The sequence below is a fragment of the Chlorocebus sabaeus genome, chromosome 25 (genome assembly GCF_047675955.1).
Source record: "Chlorocebus sabaeus isolate Y175 chromosome 25, mChlSab1.0.hap1, whole genome shotgun sequence".
Taxonomy (NCBI): Eukaryota; Metazoa; Chordata; class Mammalia; order Primates; family Cercopithecidae; genus Chlorocebus; species Chlorocebus sabaeus.
The window spans coordinates 23,678,146-23,704,452 of record NC_132928.1 but is presented as its reverse complement, the minus strand read 5'-3'; the positions used below and the strand labels follow the sequence as shown (position 1 = coordinate 23,704,452).

Sequence of the window (26,307 nt, the reverse complement as noted above, 5' to 3'; positions counted from 1 at the left end):
TCCTCCAAGGTGTCCCTGACTCCCAAGACTTGATCAGGTGCCCTTTTCATTGGCCCGCTCCCTTATCCACCCTGAATTTATCCCATGGCCAGCGTACTGACATGACCTAGTCACTGGCCTTCATCCCTCCCCCACTGTAGTGTTGATTAGGATTTTTGGTTTAGCATATACCGGGCACGGAGCTTAGTGCTTTATGTTTATTATCTCACTGAGGTCTCACAACTATCCTATGAAATAAGTATTAGTACTGATGAGGAAACTGAAGCTCAGAGAGGGTGAATGATTTGCCTAGGGTTATACAAATACAGGCAGAAGAGCTGGGACCTGAACCCAGGCCCATCTGACTCCAAACCCTTTGCAGTCAATTTTAAGTTTCTAAGGGCTTACAAGGTGCACGGTGAAGGCACACAGGAAATACTCAACAAATAATAGCTGTCATTATTTTGACCCAGATTGTAAGCCTCTGCAGGGAGAGAATCTTAACCCATAAATGCTTGGACCCGTAGCACAATCCCCCAACAGAAGCTGAGTTAACATGTTGAGACCAGAGTACAACCTCCTTGAGAGCAAGGACCCTGCATCTAGTGTCTCGAGTATGTCCCTGTGCACCAATTTCTCCATAAATGACTTTTATTTTTTTTTTTGAGGCGGAGTTTTGCACTTGTCACTCATGCTGGAGTGCAATGGCATGATCTCGGCTCACTGCAACCTCCACCCCTTGGGTTCAAGCGATTCTCCTGCCTCAGCCTCCCAAGTAGCTGGGATTACAGGCGCCCACCACCATGCCCTGCTGATTTTTGTATTTTTAGTAGAGATGGGGTTTCACCATGTTGGCCAGGCTGGCCGTGAACTCCTGATCTCAGGTGATCCACCCCTCAGCCTCCCAAAGTGCTGGGATTACAGGCATGAGACACTGTGTCTGGTGATGCTGTGTTTTCTATCACACAATCTCTGCATTTTAGAGATACTTATTTATTTTTTGAGATGGAGTCTCACTCTGTTGCCAGGCTGGAGTGCAGTGGCGTGATCTTGGCTCACTGCAACCTCTACCTCCCGGGCTCAAGCAGTTCTCCTGCCTCAGCCTCCTGGGTAGCTGGGACTACAGGTACCTGCCACCATGCTTGGCTAATTTTTGTATTTTTAGTAGAGCCGTGGTTTCATTATGTTGGCCAGGATGGTCTCGATCTCTTGAGCTTGTGATTCGCCCACCTCGGCCTCCCAAAGTGCTGGGATTACAGGTGTGAGCCACTGTACCCGGCCGAGATGTTTCATTTCTTGTCACACTGTGGCCCCTTTCTACTCCTAAGTGAGGAGAGGGTAAGACCTACAGAGGAGCCCAAGACAACAGCTGAAGCTGCTTTTTGATGAGACGTACAGGAAACACCAACCATCTAAATAAACGTCCTCTTTATTTTACCAAATATAATTTATCAGTTAAGTTGACATTTGTCAATTCAGTTATAGTAACTATAAATAATTCTCTTAAGACACAGTTCTGTAACTTTTTAAGGATACAAGAGTAAACCAATATTGCTCCTTGCAGCCAGGCCAAAAATACATGCAGTTGGTACAATCGGGGAAAATAAATGAATCTTCCATGAAAGTCACCTTCATTTTCTTTCCCTCTCACCCTCCAGTCCTCCTCTGCTCACACACTCAGGGCCTGGGGCATGCCTATCCGTCTGCTTTTTAAGCAAAGGAGGTCACTCCAGAGTCTTCTGGGACTACCTGGCCAAATTCCAGAGATGAGGAAGGGGCGAGTGACTGGGGCAGGGGTGGCTGGAGATCACAGGGACACAGCCTGAGGGGCAGAGGAGCTGGTTTCGGTGCCTGTACAAGAAGAATCTGTGTGCAAGTGTTTTTTGAAGTGGAGGAAAAGATGAAAAAAGTCCAGAGGGAAGAGGAAAAACAAGCCCAGGCTGGTGTTAATGAACTCTGTTGGATACAACTCCAACTAGATAACCTCTAAAATTCCTTCCAATTCTACGGTTCTATGATTCCAGAAGGAAGCCTGGAGGTCTGGGTAGAAATGGAGAGAGAGAAAATATAGTCTCTGAAGGTCTAGGGCAAGTTCCTGGGATAAGGTGTGGTCTTGGTAGAAACAGGATCATTGCCTAAGCCTTCCCTTGGAGGTGGGCCCTTGAGGCTACAGATGGGTTTCTGTGGAAGCTTCTGAGAGAGAAGTTAGAAAAAGCCTACATCCAAATCCCCAGATCTGTACATGTGTGACTGCAGATGGAGGCTCCAGTTTTCTCCCAATTCTGTGCTAGGCAGAGAAAAGTAGAAACAACCAGTTGATGTTCACCCTGCTAGTTCTAAATCCCCTTTTGCGTGCTTGGTGAGGAGAGATGGAGGGAAGGGAATGTGAGGAAGGGTCGTTTAGGGAAATAAACACTGGTTGAGCAATGGGGCTGGTGGCTCTAGCTGTGGTCAGCATTGCACAGAGTTGGGGTCTAGTAAGGAGAAAGAGGCAGAAGAATCTGGCTTGAAGTAGTTGCAAATACAACGAGGAAACTTTCTCTGCCAGATTGAAAGGGGCACATGGCCTTTGTAACCTGGAGAATGAGGTGAGGTTAGAGCTGTGTTTCCCTTACCACTGGCTTGTCAGTGCCTGGTACAGTACCTAACACATAGTAGGCACTCAATAAATACTGATCAAAGAATGTTTCAGACCATGCTTGCCTGCAGGAGAGCTCATCTTGCAGAGGCTGCATATTTGCTGAATGAGCGAATGAACGATTGGTGAATATTTGTGGGCAGAAGCCAAGAAAGAGGAAAACTGACCTCTATGGCATGACAGAATGAGTAATTTTAGGAAGTGACAGGGTCCAAGGTGATCAAGTGATTATGTTCTCAGGAGAAACGGCAGCAATGAGACACCCGTGGTTGTCCTCAACCTCCAAACCATTCTCCACATACCCATGACCTGTCCCTAATCTTAAAACCCAACTTGGCAAGCTCTGGGGAAGGTGGTGCTTAGAGACAATTTGAGATGAAGGTTGAAGAGAGACAAAGAATCAGTCCTCTGGGCCCAGGGAGAATGTGGATTTTGGGGAACCTATAGGTGGACATGGGTCAACAGAGAGAAGAGTCCACTGTTCCATTTTTTCCTGAATATGACAATCAACTGGAAATGATCAGAGGGAGAGGTTGTTGATGTTGATCAGGCAAATGAACAAGAGGCATGTGCACACATTGAAAAGTCAGTCCACCTTACTCTTTCTGAGTGGGAGGGCTTAGGTCCAGAGGGCAAGAGAATAGAGCTGGGATCACAGGGGCCTGGAGCAGCTGTCTCCTGTCCAGAGCTTTGAGGCTGGTCCATTTCTACAAAAGTATGTCTGTGTTTGGGAGTGTTACTTAATTCTTCTGTCCCTCTGTTCAACCAAAAATAAAACAAAACAGATAAAAAGAAAACAAAACCAAAAACCCAGAGCCCACTCACAAAGGGTTTCTCATTAGGGCCAAGACAGGTTGCTAAAGCCAAACCCCATGTCCCCAGATTCCAGACAAAACTCCCTTGCCCCAGTCCACATCACCTGGAGGCACCCACCATGAAATTGCACTTGGTGATTGTCTCAAAAACCTACTTGTACTGCTTATCTCAGGCCGTCTGTCTTTCCTGGATTCTTGCTATATAAACTTGGCTCAATGTATAAAAATTCCCATTGAAAATAATGAGAATTTGGTATCAAAGTGAAGTCCTAGAAAGAGGTGGGAGTGTAGGGTGGAGTAGGGACAGGGAAACAAAAGAAAAATTTCAAATAGAAAGTGCAGAGGGATGGGGAAAAGGTTGAGTGACCAAACTAGTCCCCGACATCCGTGTCTCGGTCCCCTATGAGCCAGAGGACATGGAAGCTGAGTGCTAGGAGCCCAGTGCCAAGCAGGTCCCCCAGAGCAGTCAAGTATGGGATGGAGAAGTTGTCCGGGTCCAGGCCCCGGCCCCACATCCAGTGCACCATCCAGTCTGCGATGTACAGGAGAATCAGCACCTGGGGAGACAAAAAGGGCCCAGCCTATAGCCATCCCCTCTCTCCAGGGGGAGCCAGAGGCCACACGATCAGACCCATTCAGTGCCTCACAAGGCTTGGCTGGCTACAGTCCTTACTTTTTATCTTCCTCTCTCCACTCCAGCAACCTGTGTTCCTCCACCCAACAATTACCACCTTGAGCAGACAACAGGCACAATGAGACCTCTTTAGAAAGGAAGATGCTGCTATGGCCCAGGGTCACCCACATCAGTGTTATATTCTGCTCCCAAGTTTACCAAACGAGGAGCTTCCTGACCTAGATCCTACTTGTTGCAGGAACTCAGCCCTCTTGCCTCTAACTCTGGGTCACCTTATTCTGGGGTCACTCCAATTCCTGCCATGTTGGCCTTTCCAGGAGCCTGGCAGGGGGCTGGCTGTTGGAGTCAGCTTTTCCTAAAGGGATGTCTTCTCTGGGCAGAGTGGTATAAGGACAGTGTTTGAAGCTGCTGCTGGCAGTTGTCTAAGTAACAGACGATCATCCCAAGCTGGCTTCCTCCTGACCCTTTTTCATTCTGTTGTTGTGGCTTTCCATTCCATTTCCTCTCCATTCTTTGGGCTCAAAGAATGCAAGTTTATTTTAACATTAGTCCTAATAAAGGTGAATTGTGAATAAGTCACCTTAATGTTAATATAAAGCAGACACTGCATACCAATTCAAAACACATTTGACATGATCTGCGGCTTTGATTTGTATCTGTGCTCTTGCTTACCTTCTATTCATACAGAGAATTAAGAATGACTCAGACCAGAATCTAGCCAGTGGGCCCAGGACCAGCAGCATCAACAACAGCTGGGCGCTTGTTAGAAATGCAGAATCTCTGGACCTCCTGAGTCAGAGTCCGCATTTAACAACATTCACACGTGCTTTTAGGTTGGCGATGCCTTTGATCTGGAATACCACGGTGGGGCAGGCCTGAATCTCCTAGAGTCTGCACAGTGCCTGACATTTGGGCTCCCCTAAATGACTGCATCTGCGTGAGAATGAAACAGTTTCTGACGGTTAATCTCCAATACAGTCAGTCATCTGGGAGGTTTTACCCTTGACTATACTGTGTAAATACTGTGGTATGAAAATTCTGCCCGAAGGGATCCAGATGCGGGAACCACAGCCCTTAAGGGATCCGGAAGCCAGAAGTGATACCTATCTTTAGGCAATCTCGGTTGCTCTCCTGTCCTCTCTGTCTCTTTTTTTAAAATTTTAGGCTCTGCCTGAGAGAATCCTGCCCTCTCTTCAAGGAAGCCAGAGGTGACTCTTCACATTCTTGCCTGCCCTGCACACAGCTGTCTTGTGATACCACGGCCTTGGCTCCCCTGCCCTCCGTAACTTCACACCCTTTCCAGCAGCTGCAGAAGGGTCCCAAATAAAGAGCATGGCCAGGAGGCCTTTGGGACGTGCCCTAGGAAGGGAATGGTAGCAGCTGTCCTCACATTCCAGCCTCGTGAGCAGGCCCCAGGACACACGGCTGGGAGGAGGTGGCAAAGGGATCAATAAGAGCCTTTACAGGGGATCAAGTGTCATGCTCTGGCCTTCCACAGATCTAGAGAGGAGAGCAGAGGCAAGAGTGTCTCCTAGGGTATTCATCATGAGTGATGGCACTGAGGCTCATCCCTTCCAATCCAGGCCAAGAGATGAGCTGAAAACCTCCACCACAGACCCTTGGCATATCCACCCCCACCTTCCCACCACGTGCTGCACTGGAACCCAGTAGCAATGGAATGCGACAGCTTGGCTAACTGCTGCAGGGCAACAGCATATGGCTGATTCTCAGCCCCGCCCCTGCCAAGATGTCCGAACACAACCTTTCTAAAGCTGGGGATGAGGGGGCTGGAGGGACAGGTGTTAATCAATACACCAGCGAAATAAAATTATGGTCTGTGTATCATAGAATATGATGGAGCTGTAAGAAAATCAGGGTGTTGTTCTCTTTATGTACTGATATGGAACGATCTCAAAGATAAACTTAAGTGAAAAATGCAGGGGGCAGACTGTATACAGTATACCACATGTGTGTAAAAAAGAGGAGGGAAATAAGAAAAATATACGTTTACTTTTATAAATACAGAATAGGTTTGAAGGACACACAAGAAAGGGATAATACTGATGGTCTGTGAAGGAGAAAAACAGATGGCTGTGAAGAAGAGGACAGAAAAGAAGACTTTTCACTAGGGTTTCACTATGAACCTTAAAACATTTTTGAACTATGTGACTGTTCAAAAATCAAACTTATAAAAATTTAAAAGGTAATAATAAGGGTGGACCTAGCTGTAAAGGGATAGCATAAGGGAGCCTTGTGGTGATGAAACAGTTTTCTGTGTTTTGGTTATAGTGGTGGCCACACAAATCTCCACTTGTGACAAAAACTGCATAGAACACACACACACACACACACACACACACACACACGAGTGTATGTAAAACCAGTGCGATCTGAATAAGCACTGTGGATCATATCAATGCTAATTTCCTGATTTTGATACTGCCCTAAAGTTACGCAAAATGTTATTTTCCCATGGAGAGAAATTGGGTAATGGTATATGGGATTTCTGAACCTTGTTTTGAGAACTTCTTACACATCTGTAATGATTTCAAAATAAAAAGCTTTTACAATGTAATAATACAAGAAGGGAAAAAGTGTCACGGTATCATGGAATGGCAATTGTCACGGTATCATGGAATGACAACTGTCACGGTATCATGGAATGGCAACTGTCACGGTATCATGGAATGGCAATTGTCATGGTATCATGGAATGGCAATTGTCATGGTATCATGGAATGGCAAGGCTAGACAGGATCTGACAGATTATCTAGTACAGTGGTTTTGACAGTTTTTCAAGCTATGGGACCTTTTATGCAAATGAATTTCTCAGAAAGACTAGCATGCAAAACAGAGCCACATGGAACTCTGCGGCCAGTGGGGGTGGCACGCAAATCGCACATGCTCAGCATCCTACAACCACCTGCATGAAAACTACCACCCCCGGTCCATTCCTCTCAATTTACAAAGGTATCGCTGAGGATCAGAGAACTAAAAGAACAAGGTCAAAGTCACACAGCATGTTGGTGACTCTACTGGAACTACCATCTGTTCTCCTGCACCTTTGTCCAGTGTTTATCAGCTGCCCCGACACAGAGAAAGAGGAGGTTGAGTGTCTAAGAGGCCAAGTCTGGCCTCCTCTCCCACCCCTGCAGGGCATCCTGGTTCCTTCCCATGCCCCTGCTCTTGCCACTTTGTACCTGGAGCAGTGCAGCTGTCATATAGAAGATGATGAAGATGAGTGTGAGGGTGGTGTGCCCGCCCTGCATACAGCTGATGGTGTAGAGGAACACCAGGTGTCCTGGGACCACGAGGAGGAAGAGGACCCGGGCTGAGCGAGAATTCACATCTGGAATTGGGGAAAAGAGGGTGTAAAGAGGAGGGGAGGAGAAGACCTGGCCCCAGAAGGTCTTTCAAAGTCAGGAGGGACTGCACCATATCCCAGGGCAACAGACAGATGAATGTCTCTACTTCTCCATCCTGTGGTCTCCAACCGCTAGGGTGCTCTAGGAAAAGACAGCCCTCCTGCCTGGGCTCTGCCCTTCAAGGAGAACCTCTCTCCTCCAAGGAGAACCTGTGGATCTGGGCCCCAGCTGTCGCTTAAGTGAAGCTCATCAACAGTACGCCCACTCCCCCCAGGGCTGGGAGCCTGGGAATCTGCTGTTACCAGGGCTGAAGAAGGTGGTACAAGGACTGGGACAGCGGCGAGGAGCTTGCTCAGAGTTCTCTCCTGGCATTCCATTCATGTGCAGGAAGGTGGAGATGCGGCTGGCCTGCACTGCCACCAGATTGCCCCCAACACCTGCAGAGACAGATACGGGCTTAGACACAGATAGGGGTCAGGGGGAGGAGTGGGAACAAAATGATCTTCTCATTCTTTGTCTTTTATCTATAGAGGCACTCTCCTCTGTCTTAATTTAGGGTCTATGTGGGCATCACCCATTCACCAGTCCCCAAAAGAAGAGTAAGACACTAAGAAGGCAGACAAAGACCCCTGCTTCCAGGGAATCTTTCAACCTCCCTCATCCTCCCCTCTATGGAGATGCAGCAGTTCCATGTTCCCCTGGCAAAGCTGTGACAGTGCTGGAAAGGATACGTGCAGATCTGCAGACTCAAGAGAGCCTGACTTCTCCACCAGTGCAGCATGGGCACCTGCCTTCCCACACAGCTGAGGGGATGAAGCCCTGCCTTGCCTCACCCACTCTCCAACACTCTGAGCAGACCCAGGTACCCTATGGTCATATGCTGGCTCTGGTAACCAGTTTCAAGGATCAGGTTTGAGCTCCAAACTCTGGAAACTGGTAACTCCGCCAGGACCTGTGCTGATTTCTCTGTTGCCCTCACATCCCAACCTGGTCCCTGCTCTTCTCAGTCTTGCTCTGAGCTCTGGGAGACTGGTCTCCATGGACTGCATCACCCAGTCTCCCTTGCTGGCTGCTTCCACTGTGTTTGTTCAGTGGGAGGCAATAGCAGGCGACCAGAGGGCAGGTGGAGAGAGAGATCAGGTATGTCTTTCCCAATCCCTCCCTGCTTTTCAGCATTGGCTTCCCCACACTGGGGGCAAAGACAGAGCTTTCACTGGGCTCCTATAATGCTGTTCCCTCCTTACTATGGTTTGAATATAGTTTGTCCCCATCAAAACTCATGTTGAGGCTTGGTCCCCAAATGTGGTGGTGGGAGGTGGTGCCTTTAAGACTGAATAGGTTATTAAGATGGATTAATGTCTTTCTTGGAAAAGGTATAGTTCCCATGAGAGTGGGTTGTCATAAAGCAAGGTTTGCTTCTCTTGTTTTGCCCATTTTGCACATGCTCAGTTTTCCTTCTGTTTCTCCATTTGGATGTTTGGATGCAGCATGAGGCCCTCACTAGAAGCAGCTTCCCAATCTTGAACTTCCCAGCTTCCAGAACTGGAAGCCAAATAAACCTCTTTTCTTTATAAATTAGCCAGTTTCAAGTATTCTGTTCTAGCAACAGATAATGGATTAAGATACTCCCCTTGACTCTTTAGGACTAGAGGCTTCCCATTGCTGCTAATCTCTGGGTGCCTCAACATCCCTTATCTGTCCTTTTACTCTGCTCCCACCTCTGTAAGCAGTCCCTTCATTAAGGTCTTGAAACATCTGAGCGAGATTCTCTTGTCTACTGGAACCCTGACTGATACAGAAACCAACCCCTTAAGTCCTCTTCTCCTGTCCCTTTCCTTCCCCCAGCCCTGCCCTCCAACAGCTGATGCCCAGACCTCACCATTAATCACAGGCGTGAAGACAGCCATTCCCGCAAAGTTAGGGTCTGAGACAGTCTTGTCCAAGATGAGGCCTCCCACACTATAGAGACATAAAGACAAAATGACGCGAAGACCACTGAAGGGTTCTGCCTTAGTCTCTGGGATGAGAGGTCCAGGCCCAGCTATCATTGGAGATGAAGGGAAGCACTGTGGCTCTCAGGAGTTCCTCATCGTCCAGTCCTTGCCTCCCTTGACAGGATTAGGTGCTGCTCATAACATTCTGACTAGGCAGTGACTCCAGAACAAGCCGGTGGTACTGGGTCAGGCAACCACCCCCTGTACCTGCCCTCTAAGTTGGCTGGAGGAGCAGCCTGTGGGACTATCTGCCGCTGAGGACCTCTGTTGTTCTGCCCACTCAGCATTTACTTCCCTTTCTGGTGATAGCACTGGGCTCCTCCTCAGGGAACCACCCCTCTCAAGCTCAGTGACTGTGGCTCAGGTGACAATGCCTCAATGATGGCTAGGCTCCAGGTCCATCCAGTCAGATGATCGCGGCCCTGAGGCCACGCTGACTGGTTTGGAGATAATCATGTCACCAGATGAGAAGCAGTGGAACTCTATACTGGGACTTTGTGGCATTGGTGGGAGAAAGAATCTCTCTTCCCACTGGAATTGGTAGGAATAAGAAAAGCATAAACCTGGGCTGCAGGCCATGACAGAGAAGAGCAGAGCAGAGAGTCACAGAGTACTGGGGCCCTGATCTTAGGTATGTCCCTGAATTCAGCTGTGCCTTTTTGGTTCTCCAGGCCAATACATTCTGCCTTGGAATGAAACCCAGTTCAGATGGTTTCTGTCATTTTCAACAGAAGGATATGTGACTGATACACTAATGAACACATTTCTAGGGTCTGACCCTCACCCCCTCTCTCCAGGGTTTAAAAAGAAGTCTGTGGCAGGGTGGGAGTGGGGTAGGAGTGGATACTCAGGGCTCCAGCCTACCTGCTGATGGCCATGGCAATGATAACAGGCTCCCAGCCCGAGTACAACACCTCCCTCGTGGCTGGGCTTCGTCGGGCCAGCACCACCCAGACAGGCAGCAGGGCCACAAAGAAAGCACACACCAGTGGGTAGATGTATCGCCAGTGATCTGAGAGGGCAGAGGTGAGAGGGAGATAAGCACTGTGGTTCCCTACTCCAAGTTTCTCCCTGGCTCAGCCTGAAAATGTCCCAACAGATCAATAGCAAGACTACACTAAATGCCAGTAAACACACTACCCCATTTGATCTTCACTGGCAGCTCAGGAGGTAGGTGGTACCAGCCTTTTTCATTTTATGGATGAGGAAACCAAGGTAGAGAGCTAGCCAGGCACTGAACCAATTAGGGACAGAGACCAGAGGACAGAGACTCTCGGTCTCTTGATTGGATTCCAGAAATCACCATCTCCCACCCATTTCTTCATTTTGCAAGCAGATCCCAGCCTCTGGTTCCTTTCCTTTACTCTTTCCACCTCATCCCTCCAAGAGAAGTAAGAATATGCATGACCAAACAGGAATATACTTCTGATACTTTTCCCCGACCCTGATGCCTGCTTGAATTTGAGATCAGTACTTAGCTTCACATCTCTAAGATCAGGAATTATTACAACCTGTGTTCAAACCAAATAGTTTAAGAACACAGAAGAAACTCTTGCACATTTCCAAACTACTACCATCTCTCCCAACCCCACCCAGGACTCCACCCGAGCCACACTCTTGGTGGCTCACTCAGTTCCAGGTAGAGTCCCCAGCTGATGCCTGAGAGCAGCGCCAAGGTGATGAGGTCGCCCAGGCTGGCAGCAATGGGTGTGGCCACGTTGTCTGGGTTGATCCCAATCTTGCGAGAGCCAATGATGACTCCAATCATGATCATACCTGGTGAGGAAGTGGGAGGGGCAGGCAGGGTGAGAAGAGATAAAGGAGTCTCAACAAACAAAAAGACAGAGTGGAGTGCCAGGTGCAGCCAACACCTCTGGGGTGGCACTCCTTACTCCTCTACGCCCTCCCTTCCTTACCCAGTACCAGGGAGGCAATGAAGGCTGTGGCCACGCTGCTAGCACAGAGCAGGAAGGCGTGCGGAATACTGAAGTGGCCATCAGGGATCCAGCCAAAGACGACAGCTGCGATGGACGCCAGGAAGCCCACCACCGTGGCCTGCACCTGGGGACAGGAGTGGTAACTTGGAAAGCCCTGAGAGCAGTGGGCTTCCTAAGCTGAGGTCATGTGCATCTGGGCAGACCTCTTCCTGGCTGGCAATAGCCCCAGGAGGCAGGCTGGACTGCACTGTCCAGTCCTCCCAGGCTGGAAGGATGTCTTTATTTATTTAGGTTCACACCAGACACTAGCACTGCGCAGTGCACTCTGCAGGAGCCCAGAACATGTTATTGGCTGAAGGAGTGTGCCTCTGGGGATGGGAGTGAGGTTCAACAGAGTTGGAGCCTTCCACCCAGAGTTAAGGCCTGGGCCTCAAGGAGGAAGGCTCCCGGTCTGAACCTGTGTGGTCTCATGGTGAGATGGAACAGCAGTGGCACAGGACATCTCGGCACTCCTGAGTCTGCTCATATTGCCAGGATCTGCTGGGACTCAAAGGCACCTGCACCACCAGAAACTGAGAACTGGAATGGGTGATGCTGGGCTCTCCTCATCTTGGGCATTTTCTTGGGTAACCTAGTTATCTCCTAGAGCTACTCTGGGGGAAGCCAGCTCAGTGGGATACTGGAGATTTACTCAGGAGCCTGCTGGGGCTGACCTAAGCCTTTCAGAGATTCCTGACTAAGGGGAAGCTTAGCCCACCCTCTCTGGTCCCTGCCTTCTTACCTGGATGAGGGCCATGTTCCCAGTGATCATCCGCCAGAGCTCCTTGGGTGTGTCCATGTGTCCTATGTTGGCCTGGGAGAGGGAGGGCAAGGAGCTGGAGCTCCAGGCTGGAAAAGGCCTGAAGTTCCATCCATTAGGCTCCTGCCTAGATCATGAGGCAGTACATGTGGCCTAAGACTCTGAGAGCAGGACCTGACAGTCCTGGAAAGGTGAAGCAGGATCAGAGAAACTGAGGCGAGAGGGAAGGAGCTAAAGCTGAGCTCCTGCAGCTGGGTAGGGGATGGGAGGGGGGTCCCCTAGGCAGTCGCCTCTCTTCCTCTCAGGACACCAGCTGAGCAGAGGCAAATTCCATTCTTTGCCCTGCTTATCTGGGCAGCCCATTCCTGCATGGGTCAGAACAACCCAGTCCCTGACTCTGAAGCCAGCCTGCTATCCCAAGGAAAGAAAGGTCAGCTGCTGGTGCAGGACTGAGGCTCCAAGAGTATTCGGGAAGGAGATGGGGGCATGGGCCAGAAGTTGGGTAGGGCAAGTCAGGGTGGGTTAAGTTGGATGCCACTTCTCTCTGTCACCTTCTCTAGACTCTTGGCTGTGCAGGGACATCCCAGGCCTCCTGAGTTTTATCATCTCCCACCTCCAACCCAGGGCCCTGTATCTGTTCAGGCCCGGAATGTCATGGCTCAAGACTGCGGGAGGTAGGAGTGACGAGCAGTTCCCCTCTGTCTGTTCCCTTAAAGAAGAGCAAGCTGCCATGGGTAAAGGGAATGGGAGGGCCGGGGGACTGGGGGTGCTGGGAGGGCCTGGCTCTGCTCCTGCCCAGCTGCAAAGCAGGGCTGGAGATCAGAGGAGGCCCCCATCTGTGCGGGTGGAGGAACCAGCATGATGCCTGCCTGTCAAAGCTGCACAAACAGTCACGAGGTGGTTGAGAGGTAGGGGGTGGGGCAGGAGTCCAGGGGTGGCTGGGACATCCAGAAACCAAGCCTGGGAACCACTTTAGGCAGGGAGCCCCTGCCCAGGAGCAGGACACCCAGCCTGGGATCTCCCTACACCTGCCCAGCCAGGCCTTCCCTTCCCACCCCAGTCCCACACTCCAGGCCTGGGTAGTGGAGAAGTGCCCATAGCCCTCTCCCAGTCTCTGGCTCTGTGCTGCCCAGAGTCCTCTCTGTGCCCCACTCCTCCCAGCCAGGACACTCACTGCAGTGGAAAGCCTTGATGCCAGGGTCATTTCCAGGTTCCCTTTGAGCCCCAGTAGCGCAGGCACTAGGATGAAGACCTCTGTCACCTTCTGGAAGACTTCCCAGTGCTACAAGGTGAAAACAGAACCCAGGAATTTCAGTGCCCCAAAGGGTGGGCATTGAGGTTCAACAGGTAGTCTGAGATCAGGGGTTCGAGGAGGAAATAGAATCAGCAGGGAGTGAGCACGCTAGCCACCTTTCCTCCAAGAACCCTGGAACGAAACCAAGCCCATGGTTCTTCAAACAACACAACCCCCCTTCCTGCTACCCAGAACCAGGGAGATGGAGAGGGTCTCTGCTGGTTGGGAGACGCTCAGTCTGGCACTACCTCCTCTGTCTGCTTTCCTGGAGGTGGGTGGGGAAGGGTAATGGGGACCCACACAGCTGAGCTGCCCTGGGCTGCCTGACACCCTAGAAATCCTTTGCAATCCCCCCTCAAATTGCAATCCCTGGCCCCTTTGCATTCAGTCCAGTTTCTCTGTTGTCTCAGCTGTGGAGAGCTGGGCTCCACGGGGCTGGGGCCGAGGCTGGGGAGATTAGAGAGTTTGTTTGGTTTCTATCTCCAAGGGCTTTGGGCCTCAGCCACAGCAACTCTCCTTCTGAACAGGCTCTGAATTAAGATTGTGGCCCCCAAACCTCTGAATGCTGGCCTGTAAGAGGCTTTTTATTCCTCTGTGCACTGCCTTACCCCACATACCTTCCTCAGTCTCTCAGTTAGGAGAAGCAAGTGTACTCCTGTAGGAAGCGCCCTGGACGGGAGTCAGGAGACCTGAGTTCTAGTCCCAAGACAATCAATCCTGGCTTTCCTACCAATGTCTTTGGTTAACATCTATTAAGGACTGATTATGTGCTAGGCTAAGTGATCTCCATATATTTCTCTTTTAATTATCTTAACAACCCAATAAGGTAGGGGCTATTTTATTCTTATTTTGTGAATGAGGAAACTGGGGTCCAGAGTGTATCCTACTAGTTAGTGCTAAGAAGATTGCAGGAGCCAGGACTGGCTATTTGAAAGCTACTTTACTTGCAACTGAAACTAAGGACTTGCAAAAAAGGTTAGGATTGTGTCTCCCTTCCTGGCCCTAACCAGGTAGGTGGTTTCCTTTATTTGTTTTAAGAATGGAAAGCCTCCAGGTTTGGAGAGGGAGGAGGAGGCAGGCCAGGCGGATATATATGGGTTGGTCTGGGTATCATGGCTGGGAGGCCAAGGACTATGTGGGGCAAGGGCACTGGACCAAGACCCTTGGGTCTCCAAGAGGAGACAGCAGGGACGGGCCTCCTGCTTATCTCCCCAATATGCCTCCTTACGTAGACCAGCTGGACACCTTAGACAAGTTACAAGGGCCTCAAGCTCTTGAAAAATGTTCAATTCAGGGACCAGTCAGATGGTCTCTCAAGGCATTTCCAACACCCACACTCTGTCGTGAAAGATGAGCAGTGGCCGGGTGCATGGTGGCTCACGCCTGTAATCCCAGCACTTTGGGAGGCCGAGGCGGGCGGATCACCTGAGGCCAGGAGTTCGAGACCAGCCTGACCAACATGGAGAAACCCCGTCTCTACTAAAAATACAAAATTAGCTGGGCGTGGTGGCACACGCCTGTAGTCCCAGCTTATCGGGAGGCTGAGGCAGGAGAATTGCTTGAACCCAAGAGGTGGAGGTTGCAGGGAGCCAAGATCGCACCACTGCACTCCAGCCTGGGCAACAAGAGTGAAACTCCATCTCAAAAATGAAATAAAATAAAATAAAATAAATAAAATAAAGATGAGCAATACTGTAGATTAGTAAGAGATCACCTCATGCCCCTTAGGAATGGTTACTATTTAAAAACCGAGAAAATAATCAGTGTTAGCAATATGTAGAGATTGGGCTGGGCGTAGTGGCTGATGCCTGTAATCCCAGCACCTTGGGAGGCCGAGGCGAGTGGATCACTTGAGATCAGGAGTTGGAGACCAGCCTGGCAAACATGGTGAAACCCTGCTTTTACTAAAAATACAAAAATTAGCCGAGAGTGGTGCGCACACCTATAATCCCAGCTACTTTAAAGGCTGAGGCAGGAGAATCGCTTGAACTTGGGAGGCAGAGGTTGCAGTGAGTCGAGACTGTGCCACTGCACTCCAGCCTGGGTGACAGAGCAAGACTCTGTCTCAAGAGAAAAAAAAAGCATGTGGAGATTGGAACCCTTGTGCACTCTTGGTGGGACTATAAAATGGTGCAACTGCTATGAAAAACAGTATGGTGGTTCCTCAAAAAATTAAAAATAAAACTACCACATGATCCAGCAATCCTACTTCTGGATATTTATCCAAAAGAATAGAAAGCAAGGTCTTGAAGATATACTAGTATGCCCATGTTCATTGTAGCACTATATGCAATAACCAAGAGGTAGAAGCAACCCAAATGTCCATCAAGGAATGAACGGATAAACAAAATATGCAAAGTGTGGTACATACATACCATGGAATATTTCTCAGCCCTAAAAAGGAAGGAAATCCTGTCATATGCCATAACATGGATGAACCTTGAGGACATTACTCTAGTCATAAAAAACACTGTATGATTCCACTTATCTGAGGTATCCAAAGTAGTCAACTTCTTTTTTTTGAGACACAGTCTCACTCTGTGGCCCAGGCTGGAGTGCAATGGCGCAATCATGGCTTCAGGCTCTAGCCATCCTCCCATCTCAGTCTCTTGGGTAGCTGGGACTACAGGTATGCACCACCACACCTGGCTAATTTTTATATTTTTTGTAGAGACAGGGGTTTCACTATATTGCCCAGGCTGGTTTTGAACTCCTGGGCTCAAAGGATCCTCTCGCCTAGACCTCCAAAGTGTTGGGACTACAGGTATGAGGCACGTGCCCAGCCTAAGTAGTCAAATTCATAGAGGCAGAAAGAAGAATGGTGGAAACAAGGGGCTGGGGTAGCAGGGAAAAGAGTGAGTGTTTAATAGGTACAGAGCTTCAGCTGGGGAAGATGAGAAGTTCTGGAGATCTGTTGTACAATGAGGTGAATATACTTAGTACTACTGAACAGCACACTTAGAAAGGGTTAAGACGGTAAATTTTATGTTACATATTTTTTTACCACAATAACCAAAAAGCAAGGCTATCAGAGGTGGTGGGGCTAGGGCTTGAGACCAGGAGAGGCTGCGTATTGGGTGGCCCTATGAGGCAAGAACCTCTCTTTTCTTGTCAGAGCTGTCCCTGTGTGGATGGGGTGGGAGGCCTCACAGGACCCTGGGGAAGGGCTCATTTCAATGGGGCTGGAGCATACGCTTGCCTGCGCTCCTGGTCTGGCCAAGACCTGGGACTCTCCTTAGGGAAGCCCCACCGTAAGGACTAACAATGGGGAGGAGACAGCCCCCCATCTCAACAACAGTTACTGGGCTTCCAGGCAGCCACAGGATGAGCCAGCCCCCTCCAAACACTGAAGGGAGGTAAATCCCTTCCCACGCTCAGAACCCCCAGAGTGAAGGCAGCCCCAGTGAGCCCCTTCTGCCCTGGAGCAACGTGGGGACTGTTACTCTTGAACACGGCTGGTACATACCACTGAGGCTCCAGCTCCCTGCAGTCCCGCCTTGCTCTGCTTCGCCTCCTGCTTCCTCCCAAACCAGTTCCAGAGAGGGGAAAAATCCCCCTCTTCTCCCCTTCCTTGTGGGCTTTCAAAGCTCCTCTCAGAGCACAGCCTCAGATCTCATCTTCACCCCAAAACACTGGCTCCACCCTGCTGCCAAGCTGCCAGCTCCATGAAAATCTCACTTCTGCAGGGAGGTATATTTTTTAATATATATGTACTCGTAGAAAGAAAAAACCCAGAAGAAGATCCCACATGTATGCAAGCAATGTTTTCTGAGCTGTTTGTAACTAATATTGCTTGCTTTTATTATTATTTAACAAAAAATGTATAAAGCTCAGCTAAGTTCCTCTGGCTGCTACCATAAGCACCCCCAAATCTCTCCACCTCCCAGCACAATGCACCCTCTCCTTATAGCTACAGGAGGACCTACAAAGTACGGAGTTTTAGGAGCGTGGGATGAGAGACAGACAGGCAAGGAGAGGGAGCAGTCACAGTAAGAGCCCCTGTGCAAAAGTCTTCCCGACTCTTACAGAATATAGCCTGGAACCTCACACTACCTGACCCTGGGCCAGCAAAGCCCCGAGTTGGCACTTGGGTCAGAGAAGCCAATTCCTGCACACATACTTTCTTCACCCACAAACCCTCTCAAAGCTGCAGCTCAGGCAGAAAGCCTCTGACACATGGGCACGCATAGGACTCTGGGAAGGGATGCTGGAGGCTGGAGATGTGGAACCAGCCCAGGAATCAGGGTAGCCCTGAGGTTAGGAGTAGGCAGGATGTGGCAGGGGCAGACAGTAAGTAGCTCTTCTTCCTCTTTTGGCCAAATTCAGCCCCATCCTGTTCATCCAGGCTGGGAGTATCTGCCCCTGAAGTCACACCCGTCCGCCAAGCAGCCACCCACGCCTTCCTGCTCTGACGGGGATGAAAAAGGGCACGTTCCGGGAAGTGCTGCCCTGCTTGGGGGTGAGGGGAACATCTAAATTTTAACTGCTTCTCAGAAATGCAGCCCCTCATCTCTTTCCTTCTCTAACCTTGGGGTGAGGGGCTCATGGATCCCTGGTAATCTGGAGGTGAGGGAAGAGACTGCCTCCCCCATGGCCAAAACGAATCCTGAGGCACAGCAATCGCAAGTCTCGATCCTCGGTGGTCCTGCCAGTACCTCTCCCTTGCCCTTCCAATGCGCCTCTTCCGTCCCTCACCTACTCCAAGCTCATACTCTGACCCCGAACTGCCTTCAAGGGTTCTGGCCTGAGCCACCTCAGGAGGGTAGCAGCAGGGAAGAAAGTCAGAGCCAGGAATCAAGACATTAAGAAGACTTAAATTCCCAGATACAAGCTTTAGGCTCCAGGCTGTGGGAGAATCGGCTCCTGTGGGAGAAGCTGGGCTGGAGCTGATCTTTTAGGGTAAGGACTGGGTCAGATGAGATTGCAGTAACCCCAGGCTTCACCTGTCTGAGGCTTTTCCAAGAAGCATCCTCTAGGTGTCCAGGAAAGGGCTTTAGGGCACACCTGGATATACGGTGCAGTACAAAGCAGGAGCAAAGCAAATGGGTCCCTGACAGCAGGCAGGGGACAGAGATGGGCAAAGCAGAAGGGGTAGTCAAGTGAAGCAGATATGAGTGTCCTGCCTAGGGATGCTGCGACCACAGGAGCAGGCCAGGCCCAGGAGGAATACTTCATTCCCACTCTACTTCCCCAAGGCCACGCTTGCCATCCACTTTCATTGCTGTAGACTTCTGTATACACAGCAGGGTCTGTTTTGTTCAAGATCCTTAGCAGGTGAGTAGTGAGCCAAAATAAGGACCCATCTTAATCGAGCTGGGAATTAAAGTGCAGATGGGCACACTACTTCCTGCCACCCTATCCCTCAGAAAGGCTGACAGACAAAGGGAGTGAGACGTCCGGAGCAGCCTAGGACCAAACTGGGCAGATGGGCACAAGGCTCCTGCAGTGAGAAGGCTCCCATATCCCAACCCCCTTCAGAAGCCAACACCAGGCCCCAGCCTGCTTCCCTTCCAGATGCTGCAGGAACTTTCAGCCATGGTTGGGAAGTTAGAGCAGATGGATGTCCATTTATTCTTTTCCTGCTTTGGGCCAGCACCAGCCCCTTATTTCACTGCAGATGCTGCTGTGCACATTTACCAGAGGGCAGATAAGAGGAAGCAGAAATGAGCCTTCTAGGAAGAGAGTGGGTTTTCTTTTTCTTTTAAATTAAAATTACAATTTAATTTTTTTTTGTTTGCATCGCATTGGTGAAAGAGAAAGCAAGTTTTCTGTAGCAGCAAGGAAAGATGGGGGCTGTGGACCAAGGAGACATCTGAACCATGGCCAACACGGACTCCTGCTCAGTTGCTCCAAGACACTGGGGACACTCCATAGCCAGCTTCTCCAGATGGCCCCAGGGTCTTGGGGCACTTCCAGACTCTGTCTTACCGAAGGCCATCTTAGCTTATGAAGGGGTAATATAGGTGTGAATCCTTAGAAACTGTCCTGCTCTTCCTGAATCTGAGATTGTCAGTCCCGCTTTCACTCCTGTGGATGTGGAATAAGAATCTCTCTGTGGTCCCATGTCTTGGTCCCTCTGCACTCACCCCCTCCTGCCATCTCACTGTTGCCATCTGCAGGGCCTGCTCCAGCCAGAGCTGTAGCAGGAAGACTGGGGGAGGAGGATGTGGACAAACCTGCCATTGTCATCCACACCAAGTGGACCCCAGCTCTAGGGTGAGCCGAGGTGCCACACTGACAGCAGCTCCAAAGGTTCCTACCTAGGCTTCTCAATGTCTCCAGCTCATGGGCCTGGAGTGGGGGTGGGGCAACACATCAGAAGCTTTGGAATCTAAGTGTGTGGGATGGGTAGGGGAGGGGTGTGTATGTGGGGGTCCCTCCCTACCCCATCTAAGAACTTGAATTCTTGCTCACGTCAGAAGATAACTCTAATTAATCCAGATTCTAGTCCACCCAGTTCTTCAAGAAAAGACAAAGAAAATAGGCTCCTCCTAGAGTCTTTTTTTTTTTTTTTGAGACAGGGTTTGGCTCTGTCGCTGAGGCTGGAGTGCAGTGGTACAATCATAGCTCACTGTGACTTCAAACTCCTGGGCTCAAGTGATCATTCCTACCTCAGCCTCTTAAGTGCTGGAATTATAAGAGAATGCCAACATGTCTGACTAATTTTTTTTTTTTTTTTTGGTAGAGATAAGGTCTCACTTTGTTACCCAGGCTGGTCTTGAACTCCTGGCTTCAAGTGATCCTCCGGCCTCAGCCTCCAAAAGTGCTGGAAATATAAGCATAAGCCACCATGACCAGCCAGAGTTTTTTTTTTTTTTTTTTTTTTCTGAGTGGAGTCTTGCTCTGTCATCTAGGCTGGAGTGCAGTGGCGCGATCTTGGCTCACTGCAGCCTCCACTTCTTGGGCTCAAACGATTCTCTTGCCGCAGCTTCCGAGTAGCTGGGACTACAGGTGCCCGCCACCATGCCCAGCTAATTTTTTTGTATTTTTAGTAGAGATGGGGTTTCACCATATTCGCCAGGCTGGTCTCAAACTCCTGACCTCAGGCGATCCACCTGCCTTGGCCTCCCGAAGTGCTGGGATTACAGGCATGAGCCACTGCACTTGGCCTCTTCTCCGAGTTTTTAACCAACTGGTAAACCATGGCCATGGTGAAGGCCACAGGGGTTAGTGGTGTGGGCTCTAGGGTCAGATGACCAGAGACAAGTTACCTAATCCCTCTAAGCTACAGGTTCCCTACCTACAAAATGGAGATGATTATGGATCCTACCTCATGGGCCTTCAGAAGAGCCCCCCAAATGCTTCCCCAATACCATTATTATTATCCAGAAAATAAGACAACCCTCTTCAGTTCACCTCTGGACGCTGGTTCTGCACCCCTTTGTAGGTATCAAACCAGAATGCAAAAACTTCAAGAATGAGAACTGAGGCCATAGGAAAAGAATAGAAGAGGTGGAGAAAAATGTTACCCTAGTCTCTTTCTCCTCCTCCTACTGTCCCAGTCACTGCCCTAGGGGGAGGAGCAGCCACTAGGGGGAGGAACCCAAAGCTCCAGCCTGGTCCTCAACCTCCATGTAGGAATAATCTTCAAGGTACCAGGTTTGGGGAAAGGGGAGGCAGTGCAAGGCACTTCGGCATGACTTAAACATCATTCTTATGAGCAATCAAAGGTTCAGGGTTCCCCTGAAGGGCTCAAGTCAAAGTACTCCACGTGCACACACTATCAAGAACCAACCATCTTCAGTCTCCGGGGACACAGGCATGGCGAGACCTACCAGCAGGACTCTATATCACTATGGTCTGTAGGGTTGGCTTGGCACAGGGAAGGTGACGCTAAGCTTCGTGTCCTTCTAGGAGATACCATAGTCAGGGAACACTGGGGGTGCCAAAAAGCAAAAGCCAGATCTCCTCCTGCCTCGGTATTAATATTTCTCTGAGTACCTAGGACAGAGGCCAGCATTCAGCAGGAATTTGATACACATTGCTGAATGACTTAGATAAACCCAGCAACCTTCAAAAAGTTTGGTGTGCCACACTATGCCTAAAAGACTTTCATCTAAAAACAAAACTTTGTCTCTCGGACCTGGAGGTTCTTTATAAGTCCTGACTCACAATAAATTAACATAGCACGTCTCCGGCTCTTAGCTTCCAGGTCCCTCCGACTCTCATCCTTCATTCTACCCAATGTCCTCAAAAAGAACCCTTTTAGCCCAGGGCAGGTTCAGAATGACAGGTAAGGAGCAAAGAGGAGAGACAGTTCTGCCCAGGCCTAGTTACATTTTGTCCCCATTTACAGCAGATAATTAGTGCTTTTGGGTCTTGTTACACCAAATCTCCGAATCATGCATCAGACAGCAAGTGTCCACCCCCACCCCCGCAAGGGGATTATGCCAAGGTTACAGGAAGATAAGCAAAGCAAAATGCCTTCAAGAGCCTTCCCACTTAATTTGAGACCCTCTTGGCAGCTGAACAAATTCCTGCCCAGTAGGGGGATGGAGCAGAGGCTTGAAACTGAGCTTTCTATTATGGGTATCCTTGAAACCACAAATGCAGGGGAGAAAAGGCATAAAGAGGAGACCCTTGTAAATGTCTCCTACTGAGCTGGGCTCAGCAGGAATGCTTGGGAGAGATGGCAAGCAACGACCCTGTTCCATCTCTCCTCTCCCAAGCCTGAGCTCTGGAGCCAATTCTGTTTCTATTTAGCAATACTGCCCTGACTGCCTCCCCCGGGCTACTTGGCTTCCTTGAGGCTTCTGTAGGAAGGAACTAGACCAAGAAGAAACCAAGGACATGATCCAAAGGGAAACAGTATTCTAGGAAGCAGCAGCCACTTCTGACAGGGAGGTAGAGAGGAAGTTCCAAGTTTCCCAGCAGGCAAAGGTGGCCCTGGGCTCAGTCAAGAGCTGCCCTACTCAGGTCCTACCTGCACGATGTCCAACACCATGCCGGCAGCCACGGTCCCAAAGCCTGCCAGAAGGAATGGAAACAGCACTTGCAGCCCGATGGAAAAGGAGGTCTCCTTGAGCGGGGAGGGTGGCGCAGGGCCACGGTCTGTGCTGACGTCGTCACTTTCGTTGCTCTGGCTCCCGTTCTCCAGCAGGGCGTCCTCCTCCCGAACCCCCTTGGCGTTGGCCCGAGACTCAATCACCACCTCTACCCCAGCCCCATCAGGCCCCAGGAACTCTGAGGTCCCAGCCAAGGGCTCTCTCCCTGGGCCATCTGAAGAGCAGGGAGAGGCAGAAGGGCCAGTCCCGTTCAGTTGGTGGACGTCCTTCGGCTCTGGCTTAGAGGACATGACAGGCAGGGAGGAGGGGAAGGGAGAACTTTCCTCTCTTCTTTTTGCTTTCTCTCTCCTTCTCTAACTTGGGAAAGAACTTAGTCTTGGGGTGAACCCAGGCTTGGGCGCCGCGGGACCTCTTCCCACGGCTCTCCACTCCTACCAGGCACTGCAAAAACTGATCCACCAACAGGCAGCCCCATCAAGCACTGAAGCCGCAAGCTGGGCAGAAACAAGAAACTCCTCACCAGACAGCCACTAGGGGTGCAGAGATGCCTGACTCCAACCCACCAGCTCTGTGCTTGAAGAAAATGTATCTGTCCTCTTATCTTCTTTGGTTCTCAGCGGCAGGCTCCTTGGAGTAGGGGGCATCCAGAGTAGAAGAGCTCAACCAAAGTCTGGGGTGCCCTCTGAAGTGGCCCCTCCTCCTTGAAAAGCAGCTGGAGTTCAAATCTTTCAGAACACAGTGCCCGCCTGGGGCTGTGGCTTCTTCCCACTGCTTTGGCTGGGCTCTGTCAGCTTCCCACAGCTCCTCAGGCTCTGCTGGTCCCAGTGCAGCGTCTGCTGTCTTTCCCTTCTCTTCCAGAAACTTTCTCTCTTCCTGGGAAGAGCTAATACCTCTTCAAATCCCTGGTCCTTAAAGTCACGAGAATCAGTGTGGAACACCTTATGTGGGAAGGAGAAAGAAAAGAAAAAGAACATTACATTATAGCAAAGGACAGCTCCTACTGGGAGAATATCCCCCCAAGGCAGTTAGGCACTCGTCATATAGTTATAGAGTTTGCTATTTGCCTCCCTTTTTCCACAAAAATTACTTAGTCCTGCACTGCTCCATCTGGAGGCTCAGCAGGAGCTATCCCTGCCATCCTCCCCACCAGCAACCCTCCTGGGGGATCACCACCATGGTCACCAGCAACGAGATGTGACCAGCCTGGGACTGGGAAGATGCCATGCAGGTGCCCTCTGCATTGTTTCCTCAGCAACTGGGGGTGGGTAGGTATGTCCTCAGCAAGACCCCTTCTTGAATGCCCCTCCATTATTTAAGTGGGGTTCAGTTACAAATTCAGTCACAAACTCCCTGCCATACAGCCACCCCTGTATAAAGTGACTGCTTATCATCACAAGACCGCAACAGAAAGACAGTCACACAGGGCAAAGAAACAGGGAGGAACTGATTGCTGCGTGAAGTCCCCCAGACCCCAGAACGCTCTAGCTTCTGAGAAAACAAAACAAAGCTAGGAGGACTCCCTGGGCAGTGGGGCAAGCCTGCCAGACCAAGGCCAAGAGCCAGAGGCCTACCCACTCCTGCCCTTGAGAGTCAACAGTGTTACAAAGAGCTCAGACAGCTGACTCGCATCCAGGCCTCTGTCTCTCCCCGTCTCCCCCTGCTCTTGGCCCTGTGAGCTTGTCAGATAGGACAACGGAGTTATCTCAGTTAGAAGGGACAGAGCATAAAATGATTGCTTATTACCCACGCATTTCAGTTAATTAGGTTCCTCCTGTTCCCCAGGGTTACTGAGAGTTGGATATAGTGGAATTCTTAGAAACAAAAACAAAAAAACAAAAGTAGCAATAAAAAAAAAAACCCCAAACAAAAACCAAAGCACCGTAAGCCAATATGCACTTGCTCCAAATGCATCTCTTTAGCTGTAATGGCTCCACTTCTCTGCCTAAAGGAATCCCCAGGCTTCCTAATTCCTCATGGACTCTCATCCTATTCCATTTCACCAGAATAACTCTTATTCGTAAAAAATAAACTTAAAGAGAGTTCCACCAGGTAAGAGGAACAGGTCCTTAAGTATTCCAAACACACACAATTAGTCAACTTCAGTTTAGGAAAGGCGGTATCAAACCCCAGGAACTGGCCAGGAGAACTGTTTCCTCTATCAATTCAGTCACCCACTAGGGCTCCCTTTTTCAATCTCTTTAAACACAGTACTGTGGTTCTTTCAAACTCCCTCACCAGAGATCCAGGAGGAAACCTCTGAGTCCTAGGGCCCCTATGCCAGAAAAGTTTCTGAGTCCGCTAAAAGCTGACACCCCCGCCTCCCTCCTGTGTTCCTGGCAGGCCACTGAACCTGAGAGGGGGCTCGTAGGAGGGGAAGCCAGTCCTCCCTCACCACTCCCCCAGTAAAGAGACTTCAGACGGGCCTAAGGCCCTGCGACGAAAGAAGCAAAAGTGAACCAGGACGCCCTATCCCCTCCTCCCAGGCGGGGACAAAAAAGACCCATTTTAGTATCCCCAACCCTGAGGAGGGAGAGAAAGTAACTGGGTGGCCTCCTCGGTCTCTCCACCACTCAGATTCAGCAAATGTGCTGCGCGCCAGGACTCCCGCCCTCCACCACCCCCTCCCCGCCCCAGGACCCCACAGGACTGACCTGCCTCTCGCTTGGGAGGAAGGGGGGCGCCTGGCGAGTGGCAACGGGGCCCGTGGTCTCGGGGAGTGCAGGGTACCCCCTCTTCTCATCACTCCTCCTCGGCAGTCCTCCTTGGCCCCCGGCGTGCCCCCCCCACACCCCCAGCCAAGGCGAGCGTCCAGCCGCGACACCCGGCTGGCTACATTTCGCTTCTGCGTTACAGCGAGGCCGCCGCTCCGCTTCCACGCGTGGGAGGTGACCGGGGAGGGCAGGATACACCGCTTCAGGCCCGGCGGCGGAGCACCCGGACGGGGGACCGGGGGGCCGAGCTCACTCGCCCCCAATCGCTTCTTGCCCGCGGACTTGGGCCCAACTGGTTGGCTGCCGGTGGCAAACGTGATCTGGGGCAGACTGGGTGGCAACCCCCCTCCATCAAAAATAGATTCTCGGATGGACAGCAGCAGCAGCCAATCAGGGACTGGGGAGGGGGCGGGATCACCCTCGGCCCGGCCCCTTTCCTTTGCTTGGTGCCCTGGAGGCGGGGCGCCGGGGAAACGCAGTAAGAGTAGTGACGGGAACCGGGAGCCGGCTCTACGCGCCTGGAGCGCGCGGGTCCCAGCGCCCATCGGCCCGGGGTCCGGGGGACCCTCTGCCCGAGCTTATTGCGTGGTGCTGCCGCCCCCGGGTCCGCTGCGCCGCGCCGGAGCCCCAGCGGCCTTTGAGAGGCGTGTGCGACAGTGCGCGTCCTCTCCTGCCGCTGGATGTTTCCTTGGAGCCTCTGGGCTTCGGGAAGACGGGCAAACGTCCCTGTGGAGCCAGCCAGCCAGCCACCTCTGACCCCGGGCTCAAGCAGCCATCCGCGTGCTCCCTCCTCCCGCTCGGTAGCCGGACAGAACAGTCCCTACCTTGCTCTTGGACACAGCTCCTCTCCCGCCAGCTCGTCATTCAGCTCCCTCCAGATTCCGCGTTCCTTGAGCAAATGGCTCACCCCTGACGAATCCGGCCTTAAAAAAGTCCCAGCCTTGAAAGGGGTGGAGACTGGTGGGCGGGAGGGAAAGGAGGTCAGACTCACGGCTGGGGTCGCACACGCATCACCTGAGGTAGGAGCGGATGGGAGCCTCACTTCCTCTGACCCACTGAGCCTGGTGGCAGCATGCGGAGAGATGTCTCCATCCCGCGCTAAATGAAATCCAACTTTCCCTGACGCACCTTGTGGGA

At 50.9% G+C, this 26,307-nt stretch overlaps 1 protein-coding gene across 2 annotated transcripts; it reads right to left on the bottom strand.

The window, feature by feature from the left end:
* Positions 1–1,392: 1,392 nt before the first annotated feature.
* On the bottom strand, positions 1,393–26,076 carry SLC41A1 (solute carrier family 41 member 1). 2 transcript variants are annotated; one of them, XM_037985641.2, is made up of 11 exons: positions 25,995–26,076; positions 22,378–23,397; positions 13,335–13,442; positions 12,143–12,214; positions 11,341–11,485; positions 11,054–11,200; positions 10,289–10,436; positions 9,310–9,389; positions 7,733–7,867; positions 7,266–7,414; positions 1,393–3,989 (listed from the first exon to the last, which is right to left on the bottom strand). In XM_037985641.2, the coding sequence occupies exons 2-11, from the start codon at positions 22,747–22,749 to the stop codon at positions 3,804–3,806; spliced, it is 1,542 nt and encodes a 513-aa protein (XP_037841569.1). In that variant the 5' UTR covers positions 22,750–23,397; positions 25,995–26,076; the 3' UTR covers positions 1,393–3,803. The 2 variants fall into 2 exon arrangements, with proteins under 2 accessions (XP_037841569.1, XP_007986898.1); XM_007988707.3 differs by lacking the exon at positions 25,995–26,076 and adding an exon at positions 25,111–25,502.
* Between the last annotated feature and the right edge of the window lie 231 nt (positions 26,077–26,307).

What these genes read in the sequence shown, in the direction of transcription:
- SLC41A1 (XM_037985641.2), bottom strand. Translation starts at nt 22,749, where the DNA reads ATGTCCTCTAAGCCAGAGCCGAAGGACGTCCACCAACTGAACGGGACT. An exon ending in CATTGCCTCCCTGGTACTGG is followed by an intron (nt 11,201 to 11,340) that starts GTAAGGAAGGGA and finishes CTTCCTCACCAG; the next exon opens with GTATGATCATGATTGGAGTC. An exon ending in CTTCACGCCTGTGATTAATG is followed by an intron (nt 7,868 to 9,309) that starts GTGAGGTCTGGG and finishes CTGTCTCTGCAG; the next exon opens with GTGTTGGGGGCAATCTGGTG.